At 49.1% G+C, this 18,480-nt stretch overlaps 1 protein-coding gene across 1 annotated transcript in view; it reads right to left on the bottom strand.

Annotated features, from left to right (window-relative positions):
- The window catches only part of WDR59 (WD repeat domain 59), a 51,067-nt gene extending 33,063 nt beyond the window's left edge, over positions 1–18,004 (bottom strand). Inside the window, exons 1-10 of the mRNA XM_030457975.1 lie at positions 17,930–18,004; positions 14,038–14,087; positions 12,213–12,348; positions 9,273–9,358; positions 7,539–7,619; positions 5,696–5,733; positions 3,505–3,593; positions 2,966–3,082; positions 1,990–2,067; positions 875–1,031 (exon numbers count right to left, since the gene is read on the bottom strand). Of these exons, the coding sequence (XP_030313835.1) occupies positions 875–1,031; positions 1,990–2,067; positions 2,966–3,082; positions 3,505–3,593; positions 5,696–5,733; positions 7,539–7,619; positions 9,273–9,358; positions 12,213–12,348; positions 14,038–14,087; positions 17,930–17,983 (886 nt within the window). The 5' untranslated portion in view covers positions 17,984–18,004. The remainder of the gene's footprint in view (positions 1–874; positions 1,032–1,989; positions 2,068–2,965; positions 3,083–3,504; positions 3,594–5,695; positions 5,734–7,538; positions 7,620–9,272; positions 9,359–12,212; positions 12,349–14,037; positions 14,088–17,929) is intronic.
- Between the last annotated feature and the right edge of the window lie 476 nt (positions 18,005–18,480).

The raw sequence follows: 18,480 nt of genomic DNA, 5'->3' as shown, positions 1-18,480 counted from the left end.
AATGGGCTGCCCAGGGAAGTAGTGGATTCTCCAGTGTCTGGAGATCTTTCCAAAGAGCCTGGATGTGGCACTGAGTGCCATGGGCTGGGAACCACGGGGGGAGTGGATCAAGGGTTGGACTTGATGAGCTCTGAGCTCCCTTCCAACCCAGCCCATTCTATGACTCTATTCTAAAGCAGTGCCACAAGTGTCACCAAAGCCAGACCTGCTTGTTCTGTCAATGGCAGCTGAAGTGCTGGAAACAAAGCTGAGCTCTGTGGGGTTACCCAACCTCTAGTATGGCATCTCCTATATTTAGCTGCCTACACTGGAAAATTTAGGCAGGACTGAACTTGAACAGCAGCCACTTTATCCCACACTCTTCCTCCTCTGCCTTTGCACAGGGGAATTTGTGCATCTGTGTGAATCCACACAGATAAGGTGGATTCATCCCAAGTCTGTGGTCTGGAACATCCTGAAGGGTGCTGGTTGAGGCAGTGATGTGAGGGGCTGATTGGTGAGCCTGCAGCTCTGAGTAGGGGGAAGGCACCTGCAACTCTGGCACTCATGTCATAGTTTATACAATTTATTCTGAAAACTCCATTTAAAAATAGATTTGCAGGAGAGTGGAAGCAATTAAGAGTCACTGCTGACCCCACTAGCTTTGTTAGCATGGAAACAACAGGGCAATGCATCTGTGGGTAGTGCCATGAAGCAAGCACAAAACAGCTGCAACCTGAGGAGGAGGCAGGGAAGTGAGTAGGAACTACTCCAAGAAAAGACAAGATTCAAACAGTGACAGCACAAGCATCACAGCCAGGAGCCAGGCCCCCACGCTCCTGGTTAATCCATGGTTGCAATGCAGGAGAGAAAGCACATCCAGCCCTGAACTCACCTTCTTTCTGCTTCCTCCACTGAAACTCCAGGACCACATCATCGTGTCCCACAAAAGTGTGGACGGGTGTGTTCAAGTCAAAGACATTCCAGAGCAGGAGACTGTTCTCTCTCCGGAGCTGGGGCACCATCACTGTCACCAGCCCATTGCTGAAAGGCTTGAAAGAGAAACACCCCTCAAGTTAGCCATGGGGATTTCTGCTCATATTCCAATTCTTCCCTTTTTACCACCAAGAAGAACGCACGGATTTGAAAGGAACTCAGCCCAAAACAGGGAGGCTCCAAGGTAATTGCTGTGCAAATAACAGGCTCTTACAAGGGACAAGATTTAATACAGAGCTATCCAATGCAGCTCCCTTAAGATTAATCATTTCTTCCTGCTGGTTCCTCACTTTTCAACTGTGAGGCTGGAGGGATTTCACCCTTTTCTTTTTATGTGTGATCCTTACACTGATTTGCCTGTAGCTGCAAGAACTGCTGCCTAGGGACTGAGTCCCAGGAGTTGCTCAGGGTCATGATGCCCAAAGGAACCCTAAAACCCAGTCTTACACCCCCCAACCATGGGAATGGGGATCAACAACACTGTGTCTTCACAGCACTGGCTTCAGGCCACATCCAGATGTCTGGGGAACAGGGATATGACTGGACTTAAGATCTTAGCTTCACGTGGATGGGTGCCCACTCTATAAAAGGAAAAAGTTTTTGGGCCTGCTCTAACAGCCCACTGTGGCATGCTGGAAACCTCTGGGAACAGAGGCTCTCAGAGAGGGCAGGAGACTCCTGCACTGCCCTGAAACAGGTATTGATGCTTCAACTGAGTAGAGAATTACAGAAACAAGAGCAGCAGCCACTTTCTGAGCCATCTGAGTTTTTTACCCCAGGAGGACAATGCCAAAGACTGGGATCTCCCATTGCTAGTCATTCCTTCTCCTGAATGCCTCCAAAGCAGTCACTGCCCTTCCAGGTCTTTTAAGCACCAAGAGGGATTTTAAAAATCAACTTAATCACGTCCTGCAGTAGAATTACTGAGAAGCCCTTCAGCAGTTCCTTTTTTAATGTCTCTTCATGCATTTGCTCTGACAGGGCAAGTGGGGCTGATGGGAGTTTCTCACTCACTGTGTATCTTGCCTTCCAGACAGGAACCTGGCAGGGAAGGATACTGAGGTATTTCCGAGGCTGACGGTAATCCCAGAACTGAAAAAACAAAAATAAACAAAAAAACCCCAAATCACCAAAAACACAAGCAAACAGAAGAGTCAGCTGGCTGTATTTTCAGACAGCAGCTTTCCACATGGCTTGCAGACAGAGCAACAAACATGGCAGGGTGCACACAGCATCATTAGTAAGCCCATTCATTAACAGCAGAGATGGCCTCAAAGGACAAATATCAAACTATCTGCATCTGGCAGCATCCCTCAGACAGTGTGTGACTTGGGGTCATATTCACAGTGATCATAGCTTGAGTAATTAGAGCAGGGAGCCAGGCAGCCTGGTTGGGCTTTCAGAGCTACAAGGTCCCCTGCAGGCTCCCAGCCCATGTGCCAGGCCAGACAGCAGGCAGGCCCACCCTGCTGTTCCTGCTCATTTTGTAATGAAGAATCTAACCTTTTGCTTTGAGCTTAGCTAAATGTGAGCTCCATTTGGATGACATGCAAAGCATGTAAAAGGCCCTGCATGGCAACACTTGCTATGGGTTATCAATGATAATCCAAGGATGACCCAATTCAAGGTGAGTTTGGGAATCCCAGGGGCAGAGTATGTTCCCCCTCCTAAGGTTCTGAGGCTGGCAACATCACATTTTGGGAAGAAGGCTCTTCTGTCACTTGTGGTCAGCTCCCTTCTGGCAAGCAAGAGGCAGAAACAGTTGGTTTTCAGCTTCAGCACTGCTCAAACCACCACAGAGACACAGCAAATATACATGCACTCACCCTGCAAACACTGCTCTGCCTGCTCTGTAAGGATGCCCCTGGTCCAGCACACACACAAACCAAAACTCAGGATTCAGATCTTGCCAAGGGCAAGCACTCCCCAAGACTTCAGCAGACCACCATCCTTCTATCTCCCAAGTAGAGATCCCAGAAGCAACACTTACCCTGACAGAGTTGTCCTGGCTGGAAGTGGCCAACATATATTCATTGTCAGGATGCCAGTCAAGACCATGGATTTTAGAGAGATGAGCTGCCAAGTACTCCACTGCAGTGCTGGGTTTCTGCAAGGGGAAACATTTTCCTTCTCAGCACGGGACTCCTGAAATTTGGGCCAGTTCTTTGGTATAAAGAGGCATGTTAACAAGGGCAAGAAGGAGAACAAAAGTAGCTGAAGGAAAGGTTCTGTGAAGGTGTGGCAAATCCCAGTCACCAACTGCAGCCCTGAGCCAGGCTTTATACCTGGTGAAACAGTTAAGCACTATGAGATCAAAACCAAAATGCTAATGGGCATGGTTTCTGGAGAAGAAATCTATTTACAAGCTCTCTCAGAGTCACAGGCTCCTAATTATCTCTAGTTTAAATCAACAAGAGAGATTTGGTATAAAGTAGCACATTCCTCTTGGTACTTATCTGTGACCAGAGGGGATGTCTGTATCAACTGAGTGGAAATACACACAGGCTGCTCAAGAGACCCTCAACTCACCCTTTTGTCCCATATTCTGACATCCCCATCGTGGCTTGTGGCAACACAGTTGGCATTTTTCTTGTTCCATTTGACCTGGGAAGCTCCAGCTGCAGCATAAACAGAGCAGGTCAAAAATCTGCAATTAAAAAGTAAGTTGGACAGCAGCCCCTTGACCTGAGCTTGGAGCTGCTCTTTTTAGCAGAGGAAAGGCAGTTGAGAGGAAAGATAGCCCTGGAGGCAGCAGGAAGGAGGATGGCATGAAAAGGATTAACTCCTAATTCCTCAGCTTAATGTTTATGTCTTGAGGACCCCAAAAGTGTTCCAGTTTCATGTCTTGGAGATTTTCATTGCAATGTGTAGCCACAGGCTGTACCTGATTTAAATCATTAGCTCAGATGGAGCAGCTTCCTCCAGATAGCGACTCCAGGCTCATCACCTCCTTCCCAAATCCCTTCTGTTTTCATTTAAGATGCTTCCAGCTGCTTAAGGGTTGTTTCACAGGTCTCCCCAACACCCTCCTACACCAATGTGATGCTGAGAATCAGTGTTGTTGGTCTATTGTTAAAATGGAGGTGTAGGGAAAGGCAGGTGGACCTTGAGTCGGGGTATGTAGACTCATGGGGTGGGGACCAGAAGACCTAAATGTCAAAATACACCAGTCAAAGACATCAATGGCATGGTAAAGAAACTGGGTGATGGTCCAGATGCAGTTTTATGATACCATGAAGGGCCTAAAATGAGAAGTTTGTTGAGTATTTCTAACAATAAGCAAAGTACAGCTTCAGGTGATGTGGCCTGTTCAGACTTTGTAAGAGAAACACAAGTTATGTTCTTATGCTTATTCTGACAGTGTCTTCAAAACATCCTAAGCTATCAGAAAGGTGAGATTCATGAGAAATCTAAACAGATCTTGGCTTGCTGCTAATCCCCATCTTCTCCTCCACGGGGAGCAAATTAATCTTGACAACCTGGCAAAAAGCTAGTCCAGGAGAAAAAAAGCAGTGAACTGGCTGCCAGCTGATTGATTCAATCCACTCAATGAAGGGTTCACAAACATCTGAATCAGCAAGAAACAGGGCTGGGCATGGGGGGAAGGAAGCTTTCCAGGGAGCTGGTGCTGGGCTGGCTCAGCTGGCCTATGAAACCTCTTCCCAGTCACCAGAACCAACCAGGGCTTCCCTCAGATCCAGTTTTTCCATTGTTAAGGTAGAGGTTTGCTAGCTGGGAGGGAATGGGAGGCACTGCAGACATGCAGCAGACCACAGGAGGTACATGTTACAGGGACTGCTGTGCTCCTGGGAACAGAACCTGGGCCAAGGACGTTTGGACTTTGCCCAGATGCAACAGGCAGCACCTGCCAGCAGGAGGTGTGACAGACAGCAGGACAGCTACACTGCCAGCACCCATCACAAGTGCCTTCCCAGAGGGAGCATAGCCCACTGAGAGTGCCACTGTGTCACCACTGCAGCTGCCTACACCTTGTGAGTGCCCCAGGAAAGCAGATCCAGCTGGCTCACACACCCCATGGATGGAAGGGGAAGTTGGCAGCACTCAGCACCACTGCCCGTGGGTTGGGATTTAGTTTCTCATCTGATTCAATCAAACATTAAAAGGACAAGGAGAAACTGTAGAGAGACAACAGGAGACAATCAGTGCAAGAGGAGGGGTGAGCAGGCTCTTAGTCATGTCTAGAAGGCACAGATGTCATGAGAGTGGTTACATGACAAGTGACTTGGCTGGACAGGAGGAAAAAATTCTTTTGAGCCCCTGGCCCAGGTTGCCCAAGGAAGCTGTGGCTGCCCCCTCCCTGGAAATGTTCAAGTCCAGGTTGGATGGGGCTTGGAGCAACCTGGGCTGGTGGGAGGTGTCCCTGCCCATGCAGGGGGTTTGAAACTATATGAGCTTCTAGGTCCCTTTCAACTCAAACCATTCTGTGATTCTAGGACTGTCACACCAGTTTTGCCTAAGCACCACCACAGCTCTCCATGCTGGGAACCTCCAAAGGCTCCACATCCCTTCTGAAATCTGTTAATCTAAAAGGAGCTGTGAATCAGAGCTTCTCAGGCTTCTAGATGGGACAGCCTGGTGGCATTTCTGTGCTCAGCCATGCTCAGAGTGTGAAGGAAAGGAAGAGTACCAGCAGGGCCATACAACACTACACATGGATATTAAAAGAAGCCTCTACCACACACACACACCTCATACTCACCAACTGCAGAGAGAGAGACTGTAGGCTTCCTGGTGTCCCTGAAACACAACATGGCTCATGTGAGCACCCCTGGCACACCCAGCAGGTCCAGCCTCCCCAGAAAAACCCCTGCTCTTCCAGGACTAATTTTATTGCTGTCCCTTGGGAGCTAAGGTGCCTCCTGCTTATCAAAAAGTTATCACATTAAATGGAATAAAATAGAGTGACCAGCTGGAGGACAACAGCCATTCTGGCTTGCCACCAGATACAGCAGCAAGTTTAGGACACAGGCTGGGGTTGGAGGGGGGAGAAACACGTGCCAAGTGTGGCAGGTTGCAACTGGGCAGGCAAGGAAACACTGGGTTCAAAGTGTTGCTGCAAGGAGCAACAAAACAGACTGCCAGGAGGATTAAAAGAAACAAACAGAACTGTGGCAAAACTCAACAAAAGCCACTGATGTGTTTGTCAAGGTTTTACAGACCTTGGTTCAAGGCAGATGGAGCAGTGACTTCAGAGCAAAGACTTCACACCCAGCATATAACAAGCAAATTAGGAAGAAATAAGCCCAGCTGTGTGCAGACTCTGCAGACCATGTTCCCTGGTGGCAGAGGCCAGGGCAGCACCATGGCAACTCCTAGCAGCCAGAACATGGAACAAGGCATTCATTCCTTGACCTTCTCCTCAGGACTCCACCTGCCCTTCCACAAGCAATGCCAGTGAACATACTGCCTTTAGCTTTTTGTGTCTGCTAATAAGCAGAACATCTGAATTGGACCTCACCTTGTATTTCCACCTAGACAAAATGTTAGTTTGTGTGAAAAACTAAGCAGGAAATGTCCAGCTATGCTTACTGCAGGGCTGCCTCCCTAGGGTGTCACCAGAGACAGACACTTCAGCAAGATGTTCGTTTGCTGGAGGCACAAGAGGGATGCAGAGGTTGGTCCAAAGCTGTCTAAGCAAACATTTCTGGGTAAGTGATAGCCACAGACACCAAATTATGGAAGGGCACAGCAGAGTTAAAGCAGAGCTTCTGATAACAACCTTCAGAGAACCTATTTTTTTTTGCTTGGCACTAAGATAATATCACAGGAAAACACAACCAGCAGTTAGTGTCTCTCTGTGTCTTTTAATTATGCATTAATAATATATAGCCATTCTCAAGCACCATTTAACCAAGGAGCTAAGTGCTTTGTAGGAGCTAAACAAGCCTCAGGATAACCTGGTACAGTGGGGTTATACAATTATCCTCCTATTATAACAGAGCAAAGGAGGCAGAGAGGAACAAACTGACTTGCTGGGAGTCATGAAGAAGTCATGGAAGTCTTGCAGCCAGCAAGAGAGCCCAGCAGCCCCAGTCCCAGATCCTTGCTCCTCAGGTATAAAATGTTACTTTTTTAATATTGATGGGTTTGGAAAAATCTGTTACCCTGAAATTACTCATGATAGAAAGCACCAGGAAGCAAGGGAAGGCATGAACAGGAAAAGGTTCCTGAATGCCAGTCTCCCCACCACTCAGGGAAAGTCAGCAACAACCCCCAAATTCCATGGAAAATGGCTTTAGGAGCACGAAATGGTGCTCACTCATCCAGCTAAAGAAACCCCAACAGGAGGAGGAACACCCCTGGGTGATCTAAACTGGGGAGGGAGTGAAGCCAGCCAGTATTTTCTCCAAACAGAGGCTGAGCAGCACCACTCTCCTGCTTTTCACTGACTCTGAACTGGCTTGAAAGTAAGGAACAGAAATTATCTTTGAGATTGTGGCAAGCAGATGAAGCCCACCAGTGCAAGCTTTGCCCTGCAAGCTGCTAATTATGGCAAGGAGTCCAATTAATTCCCTGCAGTGCAGAAACATACTGATGCTTACTTGATGTCCCAGATGTAGATGTAGGTGTCAACAGAACTGGTGACCAGCAGGTCTGGCTCAAACACTGCCCAGTCCAAGTCACTGCAAAAGCAACACCAGCAGAGATCAGCACAGAGCAGTGCACACAAGCCCCAGGTACATTTCTCCAACAAATTCATGGCCACTCCATGACACCTACTGAATTTTAAGTAAAAAGCAAGACCTTAATCACTTCTATAAACAAATTCCAATGAAGCAATGAAATCCTTCTCAGTGAATTCCAGTGGATCACCCTCCTAGCCCTGAACTTTACAGCTACCACGTGTGTGCTCTTCCCTCCACAGGAAGAGGGACACTGTCTCAGGGAGTCTGCAGTTACTCCTGGCACCAACCCCTCACTCTGGGACTCCTTCCTGCTGGACTCAGCAGCCTCCAGTCAGCCATTACAAAGGCTTTTTGCAGTCAGAAGCTGGAGTAAGGACAATCCTTCACCAGCATTTCCAGCCCAGCACTAAAACACACCCCTAGAACCAGAGGCAGAAATCTCCCCTCTACCACCACAGCACACCCCGAGTTTGATCTTTGGGATTACCTCCTGTAATTTAGCTGCTACCACACAGACACATGGCTGGCATTCAATTTAATAAACGTGCTGTTTCCCAGATGATGGTTGCTGTTCATTACAAGGCCAGCAGCCCAAAGCAGTGACACTGGAGCCATCAAAGGCCAAGTGGATCTACTGGGGGGAGCCACAAGAGGATGAGCACCTTCACATCTGATGCTTTCTCCAAATGGGAAAGGCAAAACAGATGGGCAGAGAGTGCAGTCCAGAAAAGTCAGTCACAACAGGCTGAGAACAGAGCATGAGGGACCCGGACAGATTGGAGAGTTGGGCTGATCCCAAGGGGATGAGGTTCAACATTCCAAGTGCCGGGTCCTGCACTTTGGCCACAACAACCCCATGGGGAGCTCCAGCCTGGGCACAGAGTGGCAGAAAGGGACCTGGGAGTCTGGATTGCCAGGAAGCTGAAGAGGAGCCAGCAGTGTGCCCAGGTGGCCAAGAAGGCCAATGGCATCCTGGGCTGGCTCAGGAACAGCGTGGCCAGCAGGTCCAGGGAAGGGATTCTGCCCCTGTGCTCAGCCCTGGGGAGGCCACAGCTTGAGTCCTGTGTCCAGTTCTGGACCCCTCAGCCCCTCAGGAAGGAGATTGAGGTGCTGGAGCAGGTCCAGAGAAGAGCAAGGAGGCTGTGAAGGGATCCAGCAGAATTGCTGTGAGGAAGGGCTGAGGGAGCTGGGGGTGTTGAGGCTGGAGAAGAGGAGGCTCAGGGGAGACCTCATCACTCTCTGCAACTCCCTGAAAGGAGGTTGGAGCCAGGGGGGGGGTTGGGCTCTTTTCCCAGGCAACTCTCAGCAAGACAAGAGGGCAGGGTCTCAAGTTGTGCCAGGGGAGGTTTAGGTTGGAGATGAGAAAGAATTTCTTTCTGGAGAGGGTGATCAGCCATTGGAATGGGCTGCCCAGGGAAGTAGTGGATTCTCCGTGTCTGGAGATCTTTCCAAAGAGCCTGGATGTGGCACTGAGTGCCATGGGCTGGGAACCACGGGGGGAGTGGATCAAGGGTTGGACTTGATGAGCTCTGAGGTCCTTCCAACCCAGCCCATTCTGTGATTCTATGAGGGGGGCCAAACTGAAACATCCACCTTCTATGAAAAAGCCCATTGTATGAAAAACCACAGCAGCCACAGCTTGCTCCTCACCTGATCACACGTGTGTGCCCTTGCAGTGATGTACAAACTTCACCATTACCTTCCTTCCACTTGTAGAGGTCAACTCGCTGATTGCTCTGAAATGATGGATAAAAGGAGAGAGTGTCAGAGGAACAAGGTAGGACCAGAACTAATGCATCAGCTTCCTGTTCCCTTTGAACAACATCAGTTATCCATGGTCATGCTGTGCTTAGTGAAGTCCTGCTCCAAAGCAGGAGAGCAAGATGAAACTGAGAAAATGGTCTCAAGTTGCACCAAGGGAGGTTTGGATTAGATACTAGAAGAAACTTCTTCACTGAAATGCTAATTATAAACTGGAACAGGTTGCCCAGGGTAGTGGCTGAATCACCATCCTGGAGGTGTTTAAAAGCCACGTAGATGTGGTGCTGAGGGACATGGTTTAGCACTGGACTTGGTAGAATGGGGTTAATGGCTGGTATAGTTAGGTTCTGGTTGGACTCTGTGATCTTAAAGGTCTTTTCCAACCATAATTACTTGATTCTGTGTCTGTCCGAAGCTTACACTTTAATTACACCCACATAAAAATGGAGACAAACAGGAATAGGAGGAAAGAAAAAAGAACTAAAATCACATTGCAAAACGTTTCCACGAGATTATGTTCTCAGGGCTTTTATTTCCTAACAACGTGCCTCAACTGCAGGCAACAGGCAGACAGATTCTCTCTGCAGGAACAGCCTGCCAGCCTGTTCAGAGTCACAACTGGAGTTTTCAGTGAGGAGGGTGACAGGTCCCCACTGGTCCCTGCCAGCTCTGCCTCAAATCAGGGCCTGTGGGAACAACACAGTCCAATGGTTTCAAGGTCACCTCCTCAAGGGCACTTCCATCCTTGCCAGCCCAGGAAAGCTTTAAGTGCTCAGCACTAACTGCAAATGCCAGAAGCAAAGCAGATCAACCAATGACAACATTATTTAGGGCTTTTTCACTAATTTCAGTATTACATCCTTCCCCAAATACAGCCACACACAAAGTTACTTCAGTGTAGTTACTGTGCTTTATCTTCATATTCTGCTTTAATCCAGGGCTCCTCACATCCCAGGCCAACCCTAATGTTTCTGGGTCAGGAATTCCCTGTTTTGGGTGCACGTACAGCACAGTGGAGTTTGGGCCATGATGGGAAATTCATGCTGACTTTTTTGCAAAACCAGAACTAACACCACTTCCAAATTTAATCTTCATTAGCCCCCTGTCTTCAAACTCACAGGCAGATGAGGGAAAAGATGATAAAGACTGACTTTACATTCTTTATGGTGCTGTTCCCCAGCTCTTTTCCTTACCCCAAAGCTGCCTGATATGAAGTTGAACTTGTAGATGGATAAAACACTCCCTGAAATGGAAGGTCTCCCAGCTCAGCAATGACACCTGGTATTTTTCCTAATAGCTCACAGGAGGGCTGCACAAGAGGGAAAGGAAAACTGATGGCATAGTTCTCATTGATAGAAGGTTTTACAGTGGTAGAGTGAAATTACTCAATGGGATTTGCCCAGGCCTGGACAAGATAAGGGCCAGCAGAGTTTCTCAGACTCTTAGTGTTACATCTCACATGGAAAGCAATGCCTGTGGCATCAGGTGTGGGAGAATGACAGCTTCTCCCAGCACCATCTTGTGAAAACCTGTGCTTCCTATCATAAGTATCAGCTTCCTATAGTTTCATCACCCTCTTCTTCAAGAGTTTGTGACCAAAAAAAAGTGGATCCAGGATGGAAAACAGTGACATTTCTGACACAACAGGGGACCTCAGAAATGTGCTTGAGCCAGAGGGTAGCCAAGCACAGCAAGAGGACATGTCTCAGCTCTTGTGGAAAGGAGCTACAAAAATAAGCAGCCCTTACACCATCCAAACACCAGGACAGATTTCCCCTCTGCCTGCACCACTTCCAGCTAACAGCACTTTCAACCAGGTGAGCTTGCCAGGATAGTAAAGTTTTACACTCCTTTTCCATCAACCTGCATCTTTAACATCTTACTCATGTACAGGAGCTGGGAGGAGACAGGCTGGGGGATGGCAGAGAGCAAACAGGACAACACTGGTTTGCTTTTAAGACTGCCTTTAATTTCAGCCACAGCCAGTCCAGGAAGCAAAAGGAACACAAATCCCAGGAAAACACCTTCACCAAAGTGTCTTCTCTAAAAAGCAGATAAAACCTCTCCAATCCCAGCAATCCCAGGGCTCTCAGGCTATATAAAAGCAGATGCAACACAGCAGAAAAGGCATTTTATCATGAGAACAATCTGCACCTGTGCTGCAGGGCTGTGGCTGATGGCCAAGACTTCCATGAGCAGAAGCTCAGGGCTCTGGATGACCAAGCTGGAGAACATGAACCAAGATGAGAGCAAAGAACTGTGCTCAAGTCCCAGCTGCTTCTTCAGACCACCCTACTCACCTCTTCACACACTGAATAAGAACCCCTGGCTGACTCAGCCCCTGCCCATCTGCAAACCCAGATGGTTACAGTGGTCAGGCAGTATTGACCTGTGCTATTTACAGACTGCCTGGTGCACCACATCACACCAGGAAGGCAGGGAGGTGCAAAGAGCACAGAACAAAAAATTCAGTGAGCGTGCAAATCTCCTAACAGGAATGGAGGTTAAAAAGAGAGTGCATCCCCCCTTCCTTCCTTCTAGACAAGGACTGTTTGGATGCCTGATTCATTTGGCAAGCTGTTTTATGAAAAAAAAAAAAAAAAAAAAGACAAGCAAGCAAAACTAAACTCAACACTGACTGACCAAGAACCAAGAACCACCAGGTCAAACATCTCCCTGGCAGTAACCCAGAGTCAGGCCTTGATTTCACAAGGTGAGTTGGAGGGGTAACGCCTGTGCCAGCTCCATCAGCCTTCCAGCTCTGCCAAAGCCCACCCACAAAAAGCTGAGGAAGATGATGAGCTGCAGCTTTTACAGGAGTGAACTGACCGAAGCTGCAAAATAGTAGGCACAGCTCTCATGGGGGTTCCACTGCACTGCCCCGATGTCCCACTTGCTCTGTCGGGAGATCTTGCGGTGACCCTCGCTGGGAGCATCCAGGTTGACAATGTAGAGGAAACGGCGTCTGGAAGACACAGGCACAGACACAAAGGGGATGGGTGACACACCAAAAGCACAGCCTCACCTGGAGAGCACAGCCCTGGGAGCTGGAGAACCAAAGGACTGAAGTATTTGACAGAACAGGTGAAAAGGCTGTTCCAGGGACACTAAATTCCATCGCGTACTTCAAGAAGGGCTACAATTAAATTATTTGTACTTATTTATTTCAAGATACACTGTAATTAGAGAAGATTCACAAATCCAATGGGTAGCTCAGAGCACAGCAAACCCAGGATAGAAAAGGAAGTGGCAGGAAATTCATCCAGCTCCACTTTGCTGGCCTACAGCAGCAGAGCCACAGTGACAGAGGGCTGGGAGTGCAGCTTCAGTCTGAAGAGCTTTCAGTCTGAAGAGAATCATCACAAGATGGTTCTACCTGGCTGCATGTCTCCACACTGCACTGTCTGGGGAACCTGGTGCTGTAGACACCTGCAGAGAGCTAGCTCAGCCACAGCAGGTTATTCACATGGGTGGACAGAGCTCTGTGTCCATCTGTTTATCATCCTGATGTGAGCTGAGCCCACGTGCTGCAGAGATCCAGTTGCACAGTGCTAAACCTGAGTTCATCCATCCTGCTGGCTCCTCAGAAAGCCAGGCAAGGTATCATCCCCTCCGGTGTGATTCATCTTCCAAGCACAACAAACAGCCCCAAAATAATGGGGAGCCAGCTGAGCTCTAATGGAAGCCCAGCACCAAAATGTATCAGACCATATATAATTAACCACACCAGCATCACCTACACCAGCTGGGGAGCAAGCATTAAAGTGCTCTGAGCACCGGGAATCTTCCCAAGAGGAGGAACACAAAGAACATCCTGGCTGTCCTTCCAGACCAAAACCCTCAGAGCTGTGTGCTCTGAAGGGTGAAGGGTGCTGAAGCCTCCGAGAACCTCACACAGCTTTAAAATACAGGAAATAAATCCCACAGTGTTGCTGAGCATGCAGGAGAAGCCTGAAAAGCCATGGACCTGATGCTGACCTGCAGGCAGGCCATCCCCAGCTCCCCAGATAAGCAAGCAGTGAAACTGTGCAGGTGTAAGGAGGCAGAGGCATCAAATTCAATGCAAAGCAGGCGCTGAGCTGGTGATTCCTGTGCAGGGGTGCCAGACTAAGGGTTTATGTTGAAGCAAGCAGGGCTCCAAGTTGTAACAAAGGACCCACTTCTAAGACTGCCTAAAAGTCAGCTGAATCCACACAATCCTGAATTTGAAGTGAACATTCTAGTTGGTGTGGTAACTGTGTCACCAGGGGTGGGACAAGAATAGCTGCTGGTACAGCAAAGAGGCAGCTGGGCAGCCAGCTGCTCCTCTGCCCAAATACACCACGGGGAATATTTAGGGTAAATTTTGTCTTAAGGAAATTACTTGATCTGTGTTTTAGGCAGAAACCAAACAGGACTTCACAATGCTCCACCTCCCACAAGTGGGTAAGCTCCCAACAGGAAAGCCACGACAGGATTTGATTGTGCTGTTCCCATTCCGTTTCCCACTGGAAAGGGCCCCAGAATCCTTTCCATCGAGCCTGGAAGAGAATTCTGCTGCACCTTTCTGAAACAATCCATCAGCCCTTCAATCGAGGTCATCAGCCTGAAGGTTGCTGACGTGGCTTGTGGAAGGGACTGTCACATAACTTCTAACAGGGAGTGTCACACTCACCCCGAGAGCACCGCGCGCTGTCCTAGGCAATCCACAGACATCGCAGTCGCCTGAGAAGGAGAAACAGAGAACAAAACTCAGTTTCATCTGTCAGCTCAGCTGCTCCATCAGACACACAGCCCCGGGGAGGAGTTCAGGAAAACGTGCCAGCTCATCAAGGTATAAACCACGATGGTTAGAGTCAGGGATGACAGCTGGGAGGGGGGGTGGAAGCAGCGTCCCCATGAAGAACACCCAGGTGATGGGGTGCAGTGGTTGATTTTTGGGGTGCAGATGAGCAGACAGAAAACATCTTTGTGAGTGTAAACTGAAGACCTGGCAGACATCATTACAAGCACTGAGAGCTTGCTTCCCTCTCCCTGCTACAGCAATCACAGCTGCAGCCTTTCAATCAGCAATCTCTAATAATCCGTATTAATCAGCCCCTGCTCAGGAGCTTTCTCAGTCTCTGCCTCTCTTCCATTGCTAGGAAAGATTTAATGACATATGCACTGGGAGACAGAAGTGCAGCCACTTGTGTATGGCTGATCTCCCAAAACGAGAGATGCCTGAGAGGCATCAGAATTTACTATGGCATTGCTTGTAAAAAGGGCTGAGACAACTTACATGCCTTAAGGAGGAACAAAAAACCAAAAAAACCCAAACAAAACCCCACAGCTATTTGAACACTGCCTTCCCCTCTTTGCATTCTGAATGGGATGGGATGAACACCTTGTTCAGCTGCCACAAGAATAAAGGAAAGTTCTACTTGGAAAACTGAACAGTTCTGCCCACACACACAGAGGATTTCAAGACAGTTTTTTAGCATTCGTGGTACAGAACCAGAACCTGTCCCATATTCTGCAAACTGATGGCTGTCACCTTCCAAGCTCCCCCTCTGAAAGCTCAGGATGTCTCTGCTGCTGTTTAGGATTCTGCTAAATACTCTCAGTGGGGATGTAACAAGACTTAAGGATGTGCCACAGCTAAAAGCATCACAGACAACCCCACCTCGTTTCAGTCAGGTTTTACAGGGGCAGAACCACCACAAAACCCCAGGTTTTGTCAACCCAGGGGGAAAAAACCCACCATCATGAGTTCATTCTTCACTAGAGCCTCAGAGTCCATGTGGGAAAGAGCTACAAATGCCTGCAGTGTTTCAGCAGCATGAGAGAACCCCAGGGCTGCATCCACACCCCAACCAAGATGAATTCCATCACTTTTTTTTTGCTCCAGGAATCACCTGCTTTTATTCCTCTTTCCTAGGTATAACAAACCTTCTAACCAGGCTTTCCTAGTCCTAGAACTAATGCTGGAAGTAAGAAGCCAGTTTTAAAATCTCTAAATGGTAAAGAAACAATTCCAGCTTCCTAGATTTTCACAGCACCTTGCAAAGCAACAGGGGGTTACTAAAAAGCAAGCAGGAGAAGGGAGTTTTCCTGGGTAACAAATAGTTCCCTTGTGAGGAACTATTTGGGGATCACTGAAGTGATTACTGGAACCAGAACTTTCTCTGGTGATGATGAGCTGATGGAATGACATTATTATACACAGCAGTGGCCAGTTTTGCTCAAAATAGAAAAAAAAAAACCTTTAAAGTGACTGATAATTTCATAGGAGTTGTTTTGGGTTTTTTTTTTTCTGGTGCTGGCACCAGGATCTCATAAACCCTTAAAAACTCTTTTTAATAATGAGCACTGGTAAACCCTTTTTCCAGGCACCAAACATCATAAAACATCATGAGTGATCCAAAGGAAGTAAAAGGCTTCACGTGGCAGGCTGCTGCTCTGCTGGGTCACAAAATAAGTCATTTTATGGCAAGAAACAGTTCCCTGCAACTTCGCAGGGTTATCTGGGCACCAGGAAAGAGACCAAGGAGCTGTCACCTAGTGTGCATGGTGTACTGATGGATCAGTCTTCACAGCACAGCCTTCCTGAAGTGGAGAGTTGAAAATGAACCTGAAAGGAGCTGCCAACCTGAAACAACACTCAGGACAGCAAGAACTGCTGTGGATGTGAAAAAGCACAGCAGGAGCTGCTGCCCAGCTCTGAGCCCACAGCCCTGCCAGCATCTTCTCACACTTCAAACATCTTGGGCATTTCATTTGTTTCCTGCTAGGCAAGCCAAGCAAAATCCCTTTTCATGTCTCATCTTTTACTAGTTCTGAATACTCATTCCCTTCAGCTGAAAAGCAACAGACCAACCTCAGTTACCAAAGCTATCCTGGTTTTCCAGAGCTGCAAACTCCTAGCAGGAAAGACCCTGGGTAGCTAACTCCCCACCACATGCCCAGCTGCTACAAATGGTACTATTTCACCAAGGGACGTGGCAACTTTTACTCCCTTTTTGATACCACAGCCTGACAGGAGCCTGGGGGTCATGTTTAAATAATAAAATACAGCACTGCCACCTCCAAGAGCTGGTACAGAAATAAAATTGCTTGTAGGCAATACTGGCCCCAAAACTACCCAGAGGTTTTCTGGAGTGGTGCAGGGTGGGTGCCTTGGTGTTTGCCCAAGAGTCTAGCACAGTGAACAAAGACAACTGCAGTGTGTGTAGCCATGTATGGGCTGTAAATGCAACAGCTGCCCACTCTGCTGACTCTGATCTCCACTTAAATTGGGTTTGGAGGAAGGATTTTGAAGACTGTGTGGCCTACAAGCCCAGGACAGGATGATTACAACCAAGGTGCTTCAGTTCCTGAAGCCTGGCTATCCCACGTGCCCATACGTTTGCACAGACTCCTAAAAAAATCCCCCCAAAAGCTCAGGCAGAAATAGATAAACGAGTTTAGCTTGGAGCAGTAACCAAGCAGCTCCAGTCACCGAAAACTTTGGGTTTCATACAAGAGCAGGCAGGTCAGAATGGGGTGAGAGAGCTCACACCAGGGAAAACTGAAACGACTGGAATACCTGTGGTTAACCTCTCTGGTAAGGTGTTTGCCTCCACAACCACCAGACTCGAACCAACCACTGCAGAAGGGGATGGGAACACCTGCTCTCCCCACTCCCACACACCACTCATTATCAAATCAAATCAAATCAGGAAGCTGCACACCTCCAGGACCAGATGCAATTGATCCAGGGAGATGTCCCCACCTCATTACCTGCCTCCCACACCTTCAGCAGCAGAGAAAACTGCTTTAACACTTCTTCCAGAAGGAAAACACAACCAATACAAAGCTTCTGAGGTGTAAGAGGGGTGTGAGTTCACAAAGGGCAGGCTAGATGTAGTGCACAGGACTCAGTGTCCCTGTTTGCCCCTGACAGTGCTCCAGGATGAGAGGACAAATGAGATAAGAGTTTCCAGAATTTATTTTTTAACTTTTCTGCTGGAGCAGCTCACAGCTCACCCACCACACCCACGTCTGCTAAGCAAATGCCAACACCTTAAACCCCTCCCCACCTTCTGAACAAACAGATAAGCAAACTCTGAGGGGAATTCTCCTGTAAACAGTGCCTTGACGAACAAAACCTGACCTGTCTGCTATTTATAAAAGAAAAAAAACTAACCCATTTTCCCTGCTAACTGAGCAGGACTCAAGAGCTGAGAAAGCAGCTGTAATGGGCTGAGAGATTAAATGTGCAAGAAGCATCACAAGCTCCTATTAGGCCTGCAAATACAGGCAAAAAACAAACAAGCAAAACAAAGAAAACCACAAAAGCCCAAAAAACAACCAAAAAACACAACCTAGATCTAATTAAGATTAGAAATAAAGCGATCAAGGCATCATCTCTGCACAAACGGTGCCGACTCCGCCTCAGCCCCCTCCACAGCTGCCAAAGGCCCCGCCGGGGCCTCCCAGTCCGCCCGGCCCGTGCCCTCCTCCCGTTCCTCACGGGAAGACGCGGCCCGGGGCGGCTCCCCGCGGGCCGGTGAGAGGGGCAGCCCCTCGGCCACGCTCCCCCAGACCTGTGCGTCTCGGAACTCCACCACCACATTCTCGCTGCTCCAGCGCGCCGCCATCTTGTACCGCCCCGCCAGCCCCACTGCGCCTGCGCGGAGCCCGCAGGAGGGGAGGCGGCTTGCGATGGCACCGCGCGGAGGCGCCTGGGAAATGTAGTCCGAACCCTACACCCCCCCTCACCGGGACCCATCCCGGTGTGCCGGTACCATCCCGGTGTACCGGGACCACAGTGTCCCCAGGACCCCAAGCGGCCTGACCGGCAAAGCGCGGCACGCCCGGGCCCGCCTTCCCCCGCGGGGCTTCCCTGCAGTGACCTCCGGGCCGTCGCGGCCCCGCTGCAGGCCCTCATGGTGTCTGTGTGTTTGAGGGGGAAGCGGTGAGGGCGGAGGGAGGGGGTCGAGGCCCGCGCTCCGCAGGGCAGCGACCCAGGAGCGGCGGCGGCTCGGTCACCCGCGGGGCCGTGAGGCCGAGCGCAGGCCCGGGGAACAGCGGCGATCGGCAGCAGCGCATGGGTTAAGGGCGGCGGGCCGGGGGGGCCGGGGGCGGGAGCATGCGT

Source organism: Calypte anna, chromosome 11 (assembly GCF_003957555.1).
Source record: "Calypte anna isolate BGI_N300 chromosome 11, bCalAnn1_v1.p, whole genome shotgun sequence".
NCBI classification, from domain to species: domain Eukaryota; kingdom Metazoa; phylum Chordata; class Aves; order Apodiformes; family Trochilidae; genus Calypte; species Calypte anna.
Note: the sequence above shows the minus strand (reverse complement) of the source record. Positions and strands in the feature narration are given on the sequence as shown.